The sequence below is a fragment of the Gossypium arboreum genome, chromosome 5 (genome assembly GCF_025698485.1).
Source record: "Gossypium arboreum isolate Shixiya-1 chromosome 5, ASM2569848v2, whole genome shotgun sequence".
NCBI lineage: Eukaryota > Viridiplantae > Streptophyta > Magnoliopsida > Malvales > Malvaceae > Gossypium > Gossypium arboreum.
In genome coordinates, this window is record NC_069074.1 from 6,319,595 (window position 1) to 6,336,052 (window position 16,458).

At 33.9% G+C, this 16,458-nt stretch overlaps 1 protein-coding gene across 3 annotated transcripts; it reads left to right on the forward strand.

Annotated features, from left to right (window-relative positions):
- Nucleotides 1-1,949: 1,949 nt before the first annotated feature.
- On the forward strand, nt 1,950-15,823 carry LOC108453207 (uncharacterized). 3 transcript variants are annotated; one of them, XM_017751182.2, is made up of 26 exons: nt 1,950-2,698; nt 3,387-3,554; nt 4,178-4,252; nt 5,000-5,078; nt 5,675-5,739; nt 5,918-6,007; nt 6,128-6,217; nt 6,328-6,414; nt 6,665-6,748; nt 7,590-7,748; nt 8,257-8,285; nt 8,383-8,515; nt 9,007-9,046; nt 9,158-9,594; nt 10,079-10,617; nt 10,726-10,789; nt 10,913-11,015; nt 11,130-11,293; nt 11,681-11,806; nt 13,129-13,199; nt 14,156-14,218; nt 14,368-14,440; nt 14,946-15,065; nt 15,162-15,239; nt 15,346-15,396; nt 15,499-15,823. In XM_017751182.2, exons 1-26 carry the CDS (start codon nt 2,453-2,455, stop codon nt 15,598-15,600), a joined length of 3,336 nt encoding a protein of 1,111 aa, XP_017606671.1. In that variant the 5' UTR covers nt 1,950-2,452; the 3' UTR covers nt 15,601-15,823. The 3 variants fall into 3 exon arrangements, with proteins under 3 accessions (XP_017606671.1, XP_017606672.1, XP_017606673.1); XM_017751183.2 differs by having other exon boundaries at nt 7,590-7,712; XM_017751184.2 differs by lacking the exons at nt 1,950-2,698; nt 3,387-3,554; nt 4,178-4,252 and having other exon boundaries at nt 5,680-5,739.
- Nucleotides 15,824-16,458: the final 635 nt, after the last annotated feature.

Below are 16,458 nucleotides of genomic sequence, written 5' to 3' on the forward strand. Positions count from 1 at the left end.
ATTCTCTGTGTGTAATCCAAAATCGCATTGCAAATGGTATCGCTATTTGGAGTGCTGATTCCACACGCTTCGAATGGAGTTGGTTTTGAAGCAACTTAACAACACTACAGATTTATCATGAACATAACTGTTGTTTGGGATGCTGGGACAAAGGCATATGATTTTATTTTTTTTTGCCTGGTGTTCTGACAGTAAAAACTGAACGATACTTGCTATATAGGCTAAGCCCTGGTACCAATGCGAGTACAAGAAACCTTATCACCTTGGATTACGAACAAGCAACTTCCCCGTGAGAGATTGACGCCTAATAGTCTGGACAAACACAAACAATTATCGCAGTTAGTTAACAAGTCGCCCCATGTATGCCTAAATTTGTTTAAGTTCACTACATATCGTCTTTTTGCCTAAACTTGGCAAGTATATCACCAGCAATGCAAATACAAAGATACTGGGTGAACTTTGGTATTACCGGCCTGCCCACCCCTACCACTTTTGAGTTGGTGGAAGGCAAGTAGGTTTGATAATAGCTCTCATATTTGTAATTCTGGCATTAATCAAAAAATGTTGCAAATTCTGGTGGAAGGCTTGAGTCTGTCTTTTGTCATCATGGAGCACAGAAGCTTCCTTCTAAGCAGGGAAGTGCTTAAACCCCAAAAACCTATATTGATTGTTGTCAATCCATGCATTAGATATTGACTTTAATAGCATTCAAAGGAAAAATATCTATAGAAAGTCATAATTAAAGTTAGTAATTGGAACAAGCATAAGCGCTTAATCAACCAACATAAAATTTGCAGATCAAAACTAAACTATTTGTATAGAATAATACCAAACTGCCTTGACTGTCAAGTCATCAACCCTAAATATCTTGGCCTCTTTCTGCAATTCTAAGCAAACCCATCAGTTGCTGCACCAGATCGCCAGCTTTAAGCTTACTCTTATTTTTTTATAAGCCAAAGTATAAAATATGGAATATGATAATATGATCCATTTTTTTTTATGTTATACTAAGGTGATATTGTTAATATGAAAAATATATCTTTTAGATCAACAAATGTCTCTCAATTATATTTCGAAAAATTTCAAAGCATTGAATGTGTCAAATTAAAGAGTTTGTGAATTATCTATGATACTTATGTCTGGTACCATTCTCTCAAATGCTATCATACTAGTATAAGAAAATATTTTCTATTTGCATAATTAGCATCAACTTTATAATATTATTCAGATTCACAATTTAAATAGTCTTTAATTTTAATTATAAAACTTATATAAACATTCACAATTTAAATAGTCTGTAACTTTAATTATAAAACTTATATAAACTTAATTTAGACAAAACTTATGATATCTTATATCCTTTTTATAATAGGTAAATTAAGTCAAAATAATATAATCTTTATAGTATTTAAAATTTATAAAATAAATTGTTCTAAACTTTCACAACACTTATTTTAAATAATATTAAAATTTTCATTACTTTTAATAACAAAAACTATAACAATTTTTATAAATAAATATATTATTTTTATAATATATAACATTGACACATAGATAAATTATATCCATACTTAACCTTAAATTTTTATAAATAAATATATTATAAAATTTTTAAATAATTTTTATAATAAACTTTTAACTATAACTTTAAAAAGTATAAATTTAAAATAAAAATTTATGATTATAACTTTATAAAATACAAAAATATATTTATAATATAAAAAATTTTAGTCATAACTATTCCAAAATTTATACATATCATACTTATAATATAATTTTATAACTTGTGAAAAAATAATTTTCTAAAATTAAAATTAAATATAATTATGTCTATAATTACTCTAATTCTCAATTAAGGTGCTTCAATTGCACCTAATTCAATACAACCTACCAATTATTATTCATACATGTCAATATTATGTAATTACAAATAAATAGTTCCAATCTAATTATTAGATTGCTTTTCATACACTAGTTTAATTAAAAGTATTAAAAAATGAAATTTGCAAAAGCATTAAAAACAAAGGAGCAAAAAATGCAGCAAGGAAAATGCGACGCTGGCGCTCTAAGTCAAGCCTCTGCAAGTACAACTCTTCATCGTTTAGCCCATTGCCTAAACTTCAATTAACGCTCTGCCCGGTCCTTCAAGTACTACTGCTAGAGCTAGACTAGGAGGAGCTCCATCAGTCTATGGAAAGCCCAAAAATCAACGGACAGCGCCAGTGTTTTCTTATTTTATTTACCGACAGAATTTCGCAATTTGTCCCTAACGAAAAAGTATAACAATTCTAATCTAAACTTCTGTCCCTAAAATTTCTTTCACTTCCCAACTGATCCCGGGGTGGGAAATTGGAAAAAGATAAAAAAGAGAAGCAGATCCGTGGAAAGGAAAGAAAAAGGAAAGGTGTTTGAAGACGGGGGATGTGTGTTTATGATCTGGAGTTGAAATGAAATGCAGCAGCCGAATCTGTTCCCGTTCGGCAGCGTTTTGGGGAATCCGTTTTTGTTGAATGGCGGCGTTGGCGATTTAAGCGACGGTGGATTTGACAGCTCTAGGGTTTTCTTTTTGGTCCCTTTTTTGTTATTCCAAGGAGGTGGAATGGATTTGTCCAAGGTTGGGGAGAAAATCCTCAGCTCCGTGCGGTCCGCGCGATCACTTGGTCTCTTGCCTTCTTCTCCTTCTTCTGATCGGCCCGAGGTAAGTAATGTAGCTCAAGACTTACTTAAATCTTTTAATCTTTTGATTATCGAGTCTTTGTTGAGTTCTTTCTTTTGCCGGAATTCTTTATTGAGGTTTATTCCACTGCATTTGATTAGTTTTGAGAAATTCGACACTAGTATAAATTAGTGTTACTTCGTTGAAGTTAAATTTAATTAGATTTGATTTGAACTGAATTTAGTTTTGTCACTGGACTTGCTAGATACGTTGCATCCTGAATGACAAAGACTTTGTTTGGTTGTTACTTTTGCTTCCCTTAAAGATTTTACTGTAAAAAAAAAATGGATGAACAATGAACATGGAATGCGACGGAATTTTTAAATAATTGTTTAGTATAATAGTAAAATCATGTTTTTGTGTATAGTTTTTCATTTTTAAATCTTAAAATAAAACATTGTTTGCTTTTTATATCCCGGTCTTTTGGTTTTGGGAGGCAATGTTAAATATCAAAAGTAATTACCAAATGGTCCCCAACAACAACAAAGCAGTAGATGGAACTGGGTATGACTTGTTATGTTTTTTGAGCCAAAAGTTTGCTGGGTTTTGTGGTTTGTATGTTACTTTTGGACTTAGGTTGTTATTTGATATTTCTGTTAGGACTAGCTGTATTCTTCTCTATAGTTTATTTGTGAATTTTGATCCATATGTTCTTTATTATCTTATACAGGTTCCAGCTCGAGCTGCAGCAGCAGCAGCTGTTGCTCGTGCTCTTTCAGGATTGCCACCTGATCAGAGATATAGTCTTCCATCGAGTTCTGAAGAACTGATGTCAATATATGGAAGCAAACCTCAGAGTCAAATAGTAGAAGACATAGAGGAAAAATTCTATGAGGAGGTGTTTCTTGGATATTTATGCTTAGATGTACTAGAGACATATAAATTATAATTTGAGAACCATTGTCTATTGGGCAATGCACAATCAGTGAAGTTACATTTACAAATTCAACTTCTTTTAGTCATCTGAATAATTAAGGCGAACATAAAGTTGTGGTTCTGATTGGTATTTTTGTTGTTTTAACCTTTATTCTTGTCAATATTTATTTGTTGCTGTCTTTCTTCTCCACCACTTCCTTTCTTCTATCCATAATGATCATATACTAAAGTACATGCTGTGAATATATAAGCTTCAAGGACATGAGAAAGAACTGTTTTGTTATAGTCTGCATTCCGTTTCTTTGCCTTGTTCTTTTCTTTTTGAATATGAGATTCTGAAAGCAGAAGAAAGAAAGAAAAAGTAAAAGGAGGTGGGGTGGGTACGGGAAAGGGGAAGGAGCAGTACTACTGTAGTTCATTGGAAGCATACAGGAGTAGTTCCAAAAGGAAAACAGAAAGAATAGTGTTTGCCTTTTCTTTTTTACTATGCTGAAGCATGTTGTTATTATTATTATTATTATTATTATTATAATTTTATGTTTCTTCAATCTGTTTCTGTATACTTACTTTTTCAATCTATGGCAGGAGTTTGATCCGATAAAACATGTCTTGGAGCATATTCCTTCTGAAGAAAATGAACTAGAATATTTTGAGAAACAGGTATTTTTTTGGTTTAATTTTCTTATTTTAGTTTTTTAAGTGGACTTTGCTAATTCAATTATTTGTCTTCTGGTTTTGCACCTCAATCATTTATATTGTGGACTATTGGACTTTACTGCTTTATTATTTCCTCTCTTGGTGACTTTGATCCCTCCAATATTGTCTTACTACCATTCGCTATAAATATGTAGATATCCCAACTTTTTGTTTTAATTGTGAGATAATATTTTTGTCCTTTCTTCTTGTTTTCTTATTTAACAAGTGCCTGTTACAAGTGACGCATATGATACTGTTTTCTTACTCTGTTCATGAATGAGTAACTGCTTGTGCGTCACAATCCCAGTTCCCTGCTGTGACTTGTTTGTTGTCAGTGAACAGTTCTTTGCTCAATATTATCTCTGTGAACACAGTGGTAATGATTAGGGGATATAATAAAGACATCTGATAATAAGAAAAGGTTTTTGGGTTTTATGAACTGCGGCCTAAGGTTGAATAAGCAATTGTGGAGCAAAGATCCTGGGTTGTACATTGTACCAGTGAGCTAAATATGTTCAAGGTTCCATGCTTGTCATATATGCGTAGCTGTTTCTTTTGTTCTTATCTTGTCATATATCGATAAAGGTTACTTGCTTTGTTCCATTGTTTGCCCCCCCTGGTTTCTAATGGATTGCAATCAGATAGCTTTGTTCTTATCTGGAATTTTCATTAAGTTTATCTATTTTTCCGTTCATCTTGATCTCTTTTTAGGCCACACTTAGATTAGCTCAACTGGATAGAGTAGCAGAACAATTATCCCGCAATGTTATGGAGCACCATGAAGTAATGGGTAAGTTATCTAATGAGATTTCTCTGCTGTATAACCTTTGTTTATACATCATCTGATTTTATTGTATAGGTTTACAAGTTGTGCTCCTCTATCTATTATTAAAATGAAAAGTGTCTTTTTGCATCTTTAAATGGAGTTTTTGACTATGATATATAGAGCATCAGTTATCTGAATTCTTCATCTAATCCCTAGTCATCAAGATTTTATGTATATATTTACTAAAGTTGGTCCCATGACACTAATTATTCACTAAAGATGGAATTATTCGCTTTATCAGTTATAAGTTGATTAATTGGCATGATGTGCTGTAGTGTTGGTCTTATTGGTGCCTGTCTCAAAATATATAATATAAAAATACATTTCTGTGGGGTTATACAGAATGGTTAAGAAAATTTGATTGTCTTCTAGTTTCTTCTTTAATTAAAGTGACAACCTTTTAATTTTAATTAGTAAATTGGAGGGGTTGAAGGTGTTTAAGGTTTTACAGTTCTTACTTCAGTTTTTGTTGTTGTGTGTACTATGGTGGTGGTTTAAAGAAGTTCAGAATTCATTTTCTCGTTTCTTTAAGTGAGGTTTTGATACTTGCTTTTGGCCAGTGAAGGGTATGAATTTGGTCAGGGAATTGGAGAAAGACTTGAAGATTGCAAATGTCATCTGCAGGGTAAGCTTTTGCATTGTTTCATGTATGATATTTTAAAGAACCTCATATGGAGAATGTCAGCTCATTGTTTCTGCTTTTTCCCAGTTCTTGGTGATTCTGTTCATTACTTTAGATATTGAATGTACAATTGTTATGCTGCTACTGAATCTGCATCTCATTAGAGTTGTGTTGTTTGCAGAATGGCAGAAGGCATCTGACATCATCAATGAACGAGGTTTCTAGGGACCTTGTTGTGAATACTGATTCTAAGAAGAAACAGGCTCTTATGGTAAATCTCTCTTGTACTCACCTTAGCAATGCCTATCTTTGACTGTGGCTATAATTTTATATCTTTTGGCTTTCTGGGAGAAAGTTAATGTTTTCATAATATTCATATTTCTCATTGCAGCACTTGCTTCCAGTACTAGCTGAGCTTCTTCATGCACGGGACATGCAAGTATCCCTTGAGTCTCTGGTCGAGGAAGGTAATTTCTGCAAGGTGAGTTCCAAGTAACATTAGTTACATTACCTTTGATCCTTCAGTTTCTTTTTTCTACTTTATGATGATTATATCTCAAAACATTGCACTTAGTATAAGTTTTTGTGCAGGCATTTCAAGTACTATCCGAATATTTACAACTACTAGATAGCTTCTCAGAGCTTTCAGCAATACAAGAGATGAGCCGTGGGGTTGAGGTGAGCATTAAAGTTCTATTATGTAATTCTTATGTATTTTGTACCAAAAGGTGTTCTCTCTTTCTGCCTGCCTCTCTTAATTTCTGTTGTTAATTATAGTAAGAACATACAAAAGATATATGTTAAGTTGCAATGCTGCATCTTTTGCTCTGGAATAGAAAATTTCTTCGTTCTTATAACTTTCTTACAGTTGATTTTGGATTAAAATTTGAAGTAAGCTTCCTTTTCACCATTTTAAGTATTAATGCAGGTTTGGCTAGGAAGAACTCTTCAAAAGCTGGACTCGCTCTTGTTAGGAGTTTGTCAGGAGTTTAAAGAAGAAGGCTATTTAACTGTCAGTTATTTATTCTCTGCTCCTTGTTCTTAATACCTGGTGCATGCATGAAGTCTTTGATTTCAACTTTCTACATGATTTATGCATTACTTTTGTCATAGATGATACACTCATAAATTTATTTTCAGTAAATCATTTTATTTGTTTCAAGTATCCAAACGTCCTGTGGCTGCCTCATCGAGTTCAATTTGTGGTTAGTTTGTTTTATCAAATCGATGACATATCATTGTTTGCACCTTTCATTAAATGACTATATTTTAGTTGTCTGCATAGAATGCTAGGGAGGCAGACCAGGGTATCTGCTGGATTTATGTATAAATTTGAGCATGAGCACGCTCACAGATTTCTTTGCTTGTCTATTGTTGTGGCCTAGAAAAGATACTGCTTCTGCCCATTCCCTTTTAGTTTTCAACTGTTTAGTGCTTTCTTGTTTTCTGTTTCTAACAGCTTACTCAGTATGTAGACTACTGCAATTTCTTTGTTCTGTTTGTATGTGCATTAAAAACTGGTTTGCTCTATGGCCTTTGATGGAATTCAGATATGTTTTTTGGCCATTTGGTTAACGTTATTTAGTTTTGCTTGAGAATTGCATTATTTTGGTCTACAATAAATATCATACAGTTCTCATTATGTTCGCTGTGCTAGTCATTTTCTGTCCGTGCCGTATGTGGCCTATCCTGCAATTAGAAGATTCTTCTCATTCTGTGGTCTACATCCTAGGCTTTGTCAAGTTCAATAACATTTGTCTCATTCTTTAGAGGGAAGAACCGAAGTTAGAGATTTACGACTATCATTTTTATATTTTTGGAAAAGTGAGGTTAATATATTTGCAATGTTTCAGGTGGTTGATGCTTATGCTTTAATAGGAGATATCTCTGGTCTTGCTGAGAAGATACAAAGTTTTTTCATGCAAGAAGTTATCTCAGAAACCTACTCTGTCTTGAAGAGTATTATTCTCTATGAGGTAATATTGATGTTGCGGGAATACGATAGTTCAGAGGTACATATGGCACCTCAGAGTTTTAGTTTACAACTATAATATACTCTTTACCCACTCAAAGAAAGTATTTTAATGTACGTGCTGTTAACTGTCAAATTCTAGATTTCAGGCCATTTGTCGATACAATTTATCAGTGTACTTATGTTGATGCACTAGATAGGAAATGAGGTTGAGATCACAGGGTGCTTATTCTAGTTAATTATATTAATGTGAATTCAAATTTAGTTGAATTGGATGAAAAGTTTTGGACTGTGGCTAATAAAAGAGTACACAGATATATTAGGAGTCCATCAAAGGGAGAAGGGAACTTAAATACACATAGCCAACCAGTATGGACAGGAAACCATAGAAGAATGAGAACAAACCACACTTTAGTTCAGTTTGTTTCATTGTGAATTTATCCTAGGTCCTTTGTATGTCCTTTTTACCTTTTCTTGCTGCTCATGATGCTTATATTTTCTACCTCATATGATAGAATAACTTATTAGGTGATTGATAACTTTTGCAGGACCAAGATGTACAAATGCAAAATAGCAGGTATGCATTCTAAACTTAAGTGGTCTTTCTATCAATTGATGTGCTAGTACTTTATTATTTTTCCATGGTTATTAACTTATTTTTTATTTGACCCCAGACTTACCTACAGCGATCTATGCCTTCAGATACCTGAATCTAAGTTTAGACAGTGTTTGTTAAGGACACTAGCTGTCCTGTTCAAAATAATGTGTTCATATCATGAAATCATGGGCTTTCAGCTGGAGAATAAGGTCAATTTGAATTTTACTGTTTCTCATTTGTTTATGTAAAATATTTGTTGTTAGTGTTGCTGCTTAATGGTTACAGTTGTCTCCAACTTTTTGTTGCTGTGAAATTTATGTGGAACTTTCTTTTCCACTTCTCAAGCTATGGGAAATGTGGAATAGAAGATGGTTACATTATCTGCCTAGAGCATCCAGGACTAAGAAATACGGGAGGGCTAAGCTAGAATTGGAGTTAAGCAAGTCTGTGCTTTGACTCACATGGTTTTTCCTTTTCTATATTGGTTTTCTTTTGAGGCATCAGTTTGAATCTATTGCATGGTATATAAATCTCTGGATGTATGCATATTTATAAGAAATCTTTCTGGGTTCTTTGGTAATGCCATGGCCTTTTTGCATATTCCTGGTTTCCTTCCTGTTTGCAGGGTGCTCTGTCTCTCTTCTTCTTCTTCTTCTTCTTATTATTATTATTATTTTAAAATGTTTCTGTCTTGTTGCAGGTTTTAGAGTGCCCAGCAATAAATGCCAAATTGATGAAAGGTAACATCTTTTCTGAATGCTGTAGAGGTTTCAGCGCACACTGGGTTCAGTTTCGAAAATAATCCTTGCAACTCCCAATGGGTTAACTATTTGATCTCACTGAATCTGTAGGCGGGACACCAGGTTCATCTTCCATAAAGGAGTCTACAACAGCCACTTCCTCAGCTGATACATCTGGAAGGATGGATTCTGGAAATGTAGAATCTGATAAACCAGTTTCTGATGGTAGAAATGGCGATGGTGCTACATCAAGCAGTGGATCTCCATGGTATCAATTAAGGAAAGAAGCCATAACTTTTGTGTCACAAACTCTTCAGAGGGGACGAAAGAATCTTTGGCAACTTACGACTAGCCGAGTGTCAGTACTGCTGTCTGCTTCTGCTGCTGCTTCTACAAGCATTCATCAATTTTTGAAAAACTATGAAGATCTTAGCACATTCATCTTGGCTGGGGAAGCCTTCTGTGGAGTTGAGGCTTTTGAGTTCAGGCAGAAACTGAGGGGTGTCTGCGGAAATTATTTTGCTGCATTTCATCGGCAAAATGTATCTGTAAGTTGGATTTCTGACTTTTTCTTCGTCGTTACTTTTATTGTTTTTATTGGTTTTGGGGGAGTTAGTCTTTGAAGTTGTAGGCTTTCTTTGGAGACAGGGTGGCGCTACCATTTAGTTATAGCTAGTCATGGGCTTCTTACTTATCTACATGGTTACAAGAATTATGCACATCAAAATGCAAGTTTTGTTGTCTTTATCATACTTGCAATATTTTTTGTAATGACTGTTGATATTTTATACTTTGTATAAAATGGAAACATGGAGAAGTTTTTTGTGGAGCAAGTACCGGTACTTGTATTTTTATTTTCTTGCTTATTGTAGCATGTTATAAAATTGGTTTGTCTGTTGGCATTTCTTTTGCTGCAGATACATTTTATTTTGTGGCACCATTCTTACTAGTATTTCTGTGCATAATTCTATACCTTCTGCCTGTAACCTTAATGAGTTGAAATGGAACTGTGTCTTTTTGTTTCGTTTTCAGGCACTTAAAATGGTTTTGGAGAGAGAAACCTGGCTTAGATTGCCACCAGAGACGGCACAAATAATTAGTTTTGCTGGGCTAGTAGGTGATGGAGCACCCTTAATTGCTGCCTCTGATGGTAGGTCTTCTAATTCTAGGGTGCTTCGCGCTGACAAATCAGCAAACAAAGTTGACACGGGTGCCAAGAAGAGTGGATTTTCTCCTTGGCTTAGAAATGGAAACCCATTTTTGCTAAAAGTAAGCTCCAGTCACAAAGAGGCTCATAATTCCTCCCCACTTAATGGAACAACCTCTGTTGAATATGAGGGAAATGCTGATAATATTCATGGTGATGTCTCTCCACATGGTGATGAAAATCATATCAATGGTGCCAATTCCATCTCGGAAGAGGAAAACGAGGATTTACTTGCTGACTTTATTGATGAGGATAGTCAACTCCCTAGTCGAATTTCAAAACCCAACCTTTCAAGAAGTTGCTCTCCTCATTTCAGTAATGATGATTTTACAGCACAAACAGGATCATCTCTTTGTCTTCTGAGGTTAGGTGCTATACAGTTCCGAAAAGAAAATGCATTTCTCTATCAAGAGCTATGTTCTTCATTTTCTTATAAGCAAATGTAATTGAGCTTCTAATTTTTACACATTAGGTCAATGGATAAGTATGCAAGATTGATGCAGAAACTTGAAATAGTAAATGTTGAGTTTTTTAAGGTGCGTACTGGTTAAACCTTTCTTTTCCTAAGCTCTACTTCCTTAGTGGGCATACAATCTGAACGCTGTCTTTTTCGCGTTTTCCCTCTAAATTAATTTTCCTGATTCAGTACATTGTTGCAGGGCATATGCCAGTTATTTGAAATGTTTTTCTATTTTGTATTTGAAACATTTGGTCTGCAAAACATGAATTCGAGTGGAAAGACTTCGACGGACTCTCTTAATTGTAAGTTAATTTCCATTCAATACATGATGGAAATTTATATATCTATTAACATGTCTTTCACTTATAAGTTCACTTCTCATTTCTGCATTTTGACCATTTGTTTGTTATTCCTAGATCGGTTAAAGACTGCCTTATCACAAATAACGCAAGATTGTGAAGAGTGGATAAAAACTTCATCAGGACCCTTATCATCTTCAACCGCACATGCAGATTTGACACCCACTGCTCCTCAAAATACAAATTTTGGTTCTCCAGCAGGCACCTCCTTTGGTCTAAAGGTATAAAGCAACTTTCTTTGGGTAAGGTATTTGCTGATTTTTAGGATGACCGTTACAAGTTTTTCCCCCAAGCTCCTTTTCTTATAGATTTGATGGGGAAAATTGCCCACTATTAGCAGATTTCTTGTTCTCTCATCAGCCACTTTATGTTTCGGTAGTTTTATTTCTCAATATGATATTAACTAAGGGATGAAAGATTTTGTTTATTAATGTGGATTATTCATTAAAATGCTTTGCACTGACTCGTCAACAAGAATCTATGTTAAATGCTTATTGGTTTCTTGATTTCTTTGAACTAAGGTGATTTATGTGGATTTTGTTTTTAAAACAGGAATGAAGCATTTGGTAATTTATGTGCCCATAAATAACATAACACTTATGTTGCAGGAAAGATGTGCAGGTGCTGATACTGTAGCTCTTGTAGCTCGGATATTGCATAGATCTAGAACTAATCTCCAATCATTGCTATTAAAGAGTAATACAGCTATAGTTGAGGATTTCTTTGTGCACCTGGTATGTTTCTCTATTAGTCATTTTCTATCAATTGGGTCAAGAAAATGCAAAAAAAATTGTACTTGTGTGATTTATGTTGACTTATGGTTTAGTGCTATGTCTGAACAAGACCAGAATAGTTATTTATAACAGTATTGGACCACCTCTAATCCATATTTTCCTGAAATTAAAAAATACCAGTAATAAGAGACACTTTGTCCTCTCTTCTTTCAGAAAGGATGTCCTGGTTTCTGCTTTGTGTTATTTGTATATGTATAGTATTAAATAAATGTCAAAAGTAGTATGTGGTTAAGATTTTAGTTCCACCTTTCATAGAAAAGCAAGTTGTTAATGCTTTGTAGACATAGAGATATATTATGGATAAGGACAGGGGTCATTCTACTGGATCTTCCAAGTGAGTCTGTAAGGTCAAGAGTAAATTTAATAATTTCCCGTTTTGTTGCTTCATTAATTTGGTACATTGAACCTTTTGAACATATAGACAGCTTCATAATATATTCAAGCAGTTTCGTTATAACTTTATACTAAATTCAATTGAATAATTATTTGGTATGATGTGATGAAAAATCATGAATGATAAATCTGATAGTCTGAAATAGGCTCCTTGTTGCCCCCTCCCTCCTGAAAAAATGACCCTCTGAACAGTTGTGGGATCTGTAAATTATGAGGACTTGGATTCTTGAAGACCTTTGACACTATCTTGTGCTAGATTATTATGATGGCAGTGTCAAGTTACTCTATGTAACTTATGATTTGTAGCTCAAATATTTTCTTTAATCAGTACAAAATGGTGACAAACAGGCAGCAAGGGGCCTCGATTCATGAAGGAAGCCGTTTTTTTTTTGTTCAAACAGTTGAAACAAAATTAAAAGATCAGTTACTCCTAATAACTATTAGAGCTTTGATGAAGGTAGCTCTTCCCTGTCAAAGGCCCTCCTATTACTTTCATCATTAAAGCTAAAAAATAGATAGACCAAATGTGTCACTTCCCTACTATCTGTACAAGCATGTATACCTCTCAAGTCCTTGCTCCTGCCACTCAACCCTGCCTGTATAGCCCATGTAATAATCTACATAGCATAAGCTAAGCTGCCTTTGTACTAGAACAGCTGCAAGTTTAAGCTGTCTCCCTCCTTCAGACATATATATTTTACTTTTCCCTGCTTGGTTTGGAACATCTTTTTAATATGTAATTTATAAAATTTATTATGGTTTTCCAAATGAGCATCCTTTTGTCTTATCAAGTAAATGTTATTATATAAATTTGAATTTTACTTTTTCTGATAATATGATATTTAGTCTACTTGCTTGGCTATTGCCAGGTGGGTGCTGTGCCAGATCTTGTAGAGCACATACATAGGACAACTGCCAGAATACTGCTTCACATTAACGGGTAAGATCATTATATCGAGTTCCTCATTAAAAAATGTTATTTTTGCTTGCATATTGACACAAAAGCTAAAACCTGTTTGTTGAGGATTATAAATTAAAAGTAACTTAAAATAACTTTAATGGAAAAAACAAAAAACATGATTTGATTTTTCTATGCAATCATTATGATTGATTTAATGATAATGTTTTTGATGCTTGTGAATTTTGTCTATGGTTTTGCTTTTCTTTTATGCAAAAATTGAGGAAACAAATGCAACCAAAAGCAAGGAACAAAATATATGTATGCACGTGTATGTTTATGCATGGACATGTGTCTGTGTATATAGCCTTGTGAAAGCTGGGACTGATTCTAGGGTTATTATTACTCAACCTTGTAGTCACCCAATATGCTGAAATATATATATTTTTTGTAAAAAACAATACTCTTTGATGTTAACTGAACCAAGCAAGAAAAAAATCTGAATGAAAAAGAAAATGTAACAAAACAGTTGAAGTGTCCAAAATGCTGAGTTGCGGGAAATATGAAAGAGAGTAAACAAAAATGTCTTAGTGGGTATTAAAATTTTGAGGTAGGCTAAAGACATTTGTCCAACCATTCTTGTTAATTTTGATGATTGGAGGTTATCTATCAATCCATCAAAACTGGTTATTAGTGACTAAATTTTGCAGTGTCTGGCTGACTTGGGATATAATGGAAGAATTTGGTTTCACTTGCCAAACCCATTAAGGTTATATTATGCGGCAAGATTTTTTTTAAACTAACTTTTTATGTCCTTTCCCTCTTTTCCTCCATTTTCATGGCTGAAATCAAAACCTTGTAGATCTTTAACAATGATTAATTTTTCTTCTGTGATTGCATGGCTTAAAGAAAAAAAAAATATATATTTACTAGCATGCCATGAATTTTCCTAGCTGTTGTCTAGGCTATTCTCATAATAAAACCTGAATGTTTGGCAGGTATGTTGATCGAATTGCTAATGCAAAATGGGAATTGAAAGAGCTTGGGATGGAGCACAATGGGTTTGTTCTCTTTCTTTACAAATTTGTTTCATTTTTTTTCTTTTTTCTGTGATCTCATATTTGGCAGTAAATCTTGCTATTATCTTTGCCTGAATAGATCCTTGACCTCCATTTGAGAAGTTCATTGATATGAATTGTTTAATGAATAGGTATGTGGATTTGTTGTTGGGAGAATTTAAGCACTACAAAACAAGGCTTGCTCATGGAGGAATTCAGAAAGAGGTAAGATGAACCCCCATCCTGTTAAACATTGCTAAATAACAGAATTAATCAATGTGATATTGTTTGCCTATTGCTTTTCATTGATCTGGATGAACTGCCATTGGATTAATCGTGCATGCTTGAAGCAAGTTAGTTTGTGGATCAGTCAATAGAATAGCTTGGGGGGGGGGGGGTTATTTGTAAACCAGATAGGTTTGCCATTGAAGAGAATAAATGAAATGAATGTTAAGAAAGAAGAGAAGAAAACAGTTTAACCAGATTGGACAAGTGATACTTGTGACATGAAGCCCATTATAGAAGGTTAATTTGCTGCAGGTGAGGTTGTCATTAGTAAAACTCAGAAGCGAAAAAGTGAATTCAGTATCTTGTATAAAGAATTGAAAAGATTGATGCGCATGCATGTTCATGATTATGATGTCCTTGCTTTTTGATGAAAAGGATAACTGCAGCTACCAGAAAAAAATGTGAAATGATTTACTCCAAGCTTTGTTTTCCAATTACTTAGGTTCAAGACCTCCTATTGGACTACGGACTAGAAATTGTTGCAGAAACTCTTATTGAAGGTCTATCACGAGTGAAGCGATGCACTGATGAAGGACGAGCTCTCATGTCATTAGACCTTCAGGTGTTAATTTGAATTATGAAAGGAAAATATTTTGTATTGTCGGGTCATTTTGCATGTTTATCAAATTTGGTAACCTATTTTCCTTATTCCTTTCAGGTTTTAATCAATGGCCTACAACACTTTGTCTCCATAAACGTGAAGCCAAAGTTACAGATTGTTGAAACTTTCATCAAGGTGACTTCATAGTTAACACGGTCAATTAAGAAGCTGATGCAAAAATTGATTCATCCTTCATTTTGATATGTATATGGAGTATTAAGTTGAGTCATTCTCTTAACAGGCTTATTATCTCCCTGAAACTGAATATGTACACTGGGCACGAGCTCATCCGGTAAGAAGTCTTCTGGTTGCAGCAAAATATCAATTGCTTTCATAATCTAGTTCTTCTCTTCGTCTTAGAAACCTGGAAATAAAAACTACTTTTGCGATGCAGGAATATAGCAAGAATCAGATTGTGGGGTTAATAAACCTTGTTGCTTCAATGAAAGGTTGGAAAAGAAAAACCAGGTTGGAAGTTCTGGAAAAGATCGAATGAGCAGCAGGTATATAGTCGAACTTGAAATTAAAATGTAAAGTTTCACACTGATTAAAAGAAAGAAAGAAAATATATATATTTGGTTTTTTGTAACAAAATTATGTATATCCCATGGTGTTTCTTGGTTTTCATTTCGTCACATTGAGTGCAATTAAGGTTTGTATATCTTCACTGTTTGTAATACTTGTGCTGCCCTTAAATATCAAATTCAGTCTTGAAGTCACACATGGTGTTAAAGTAATAACAAGTTCTTTCGGACACTTACTGGCTTGAAGTGCTGCCATCAGATTGAAAATGTCAAACTGCTGCGAACTTTCTTTTTAAATTGGTGGGATATGATGAAATGACAGAATGTGTAAAGATACAACATATATTTGGTTGAGATAATCTTAAGTGTAGATAATCTTAGTAAACAAATATGTATGTTTGATAAATTTGCACACGTCACAACTCAAAACTTTAAAAACACATTTTTAGTTTCATTTCACCATAGGATCCATGTATTTATTTATGTTTATTGACTCTGCTTACGAATGGCAAGTTGCATCTCAACCGTTCATTCTGGTTTGTTATCGCCGCAAAACTGAAGGATGATTTTTTTTTTTCTTTTTCTTGCTTAATAGTTAATACCCTAAACTAAATACTGTTAGGCTGTGTTTGGTATGCTACATATTGGACATTTATATCTTATAGTTTTACTCATTTTTTTATATATATAATCTTTTAACAGACTCCTCTGGGAAACGTATTTGGAGTCGACAAACATGTTTGATATTGTTCATGGTGGGAGTTTGTATTGATTTTTTATCAGCTCTACAAAAAAAAAAAAAAAGTTGGTCATCGGCAAGAGAAAATGTG

Excerpts from the sequence above, each read along its gene's own strand:
- LOC108453207 (XM_017751182.2), top strand. The coding sequence starts at position 2,453 with ATGCAGCAGCCGAATCTGTTCCCGTTCGGCAGCGTTTTGGGGAATCCG. Across the intron at positions 4,253-4,999 it reads TAGAATATTTTGAGAAACAG|GCCACACTTAGATTAGCTCA; the intron begins GTATTTTTTTGG and ends ATCTCTTTTTAG. Across the intron at positions 15,066-15,161 it reads TCATGTCATTAGACCTTCAG|GTTTTAATCAATGGCCTACA; the intron begins GTGTTAATTTGA and ends TATTCCTTTCAG.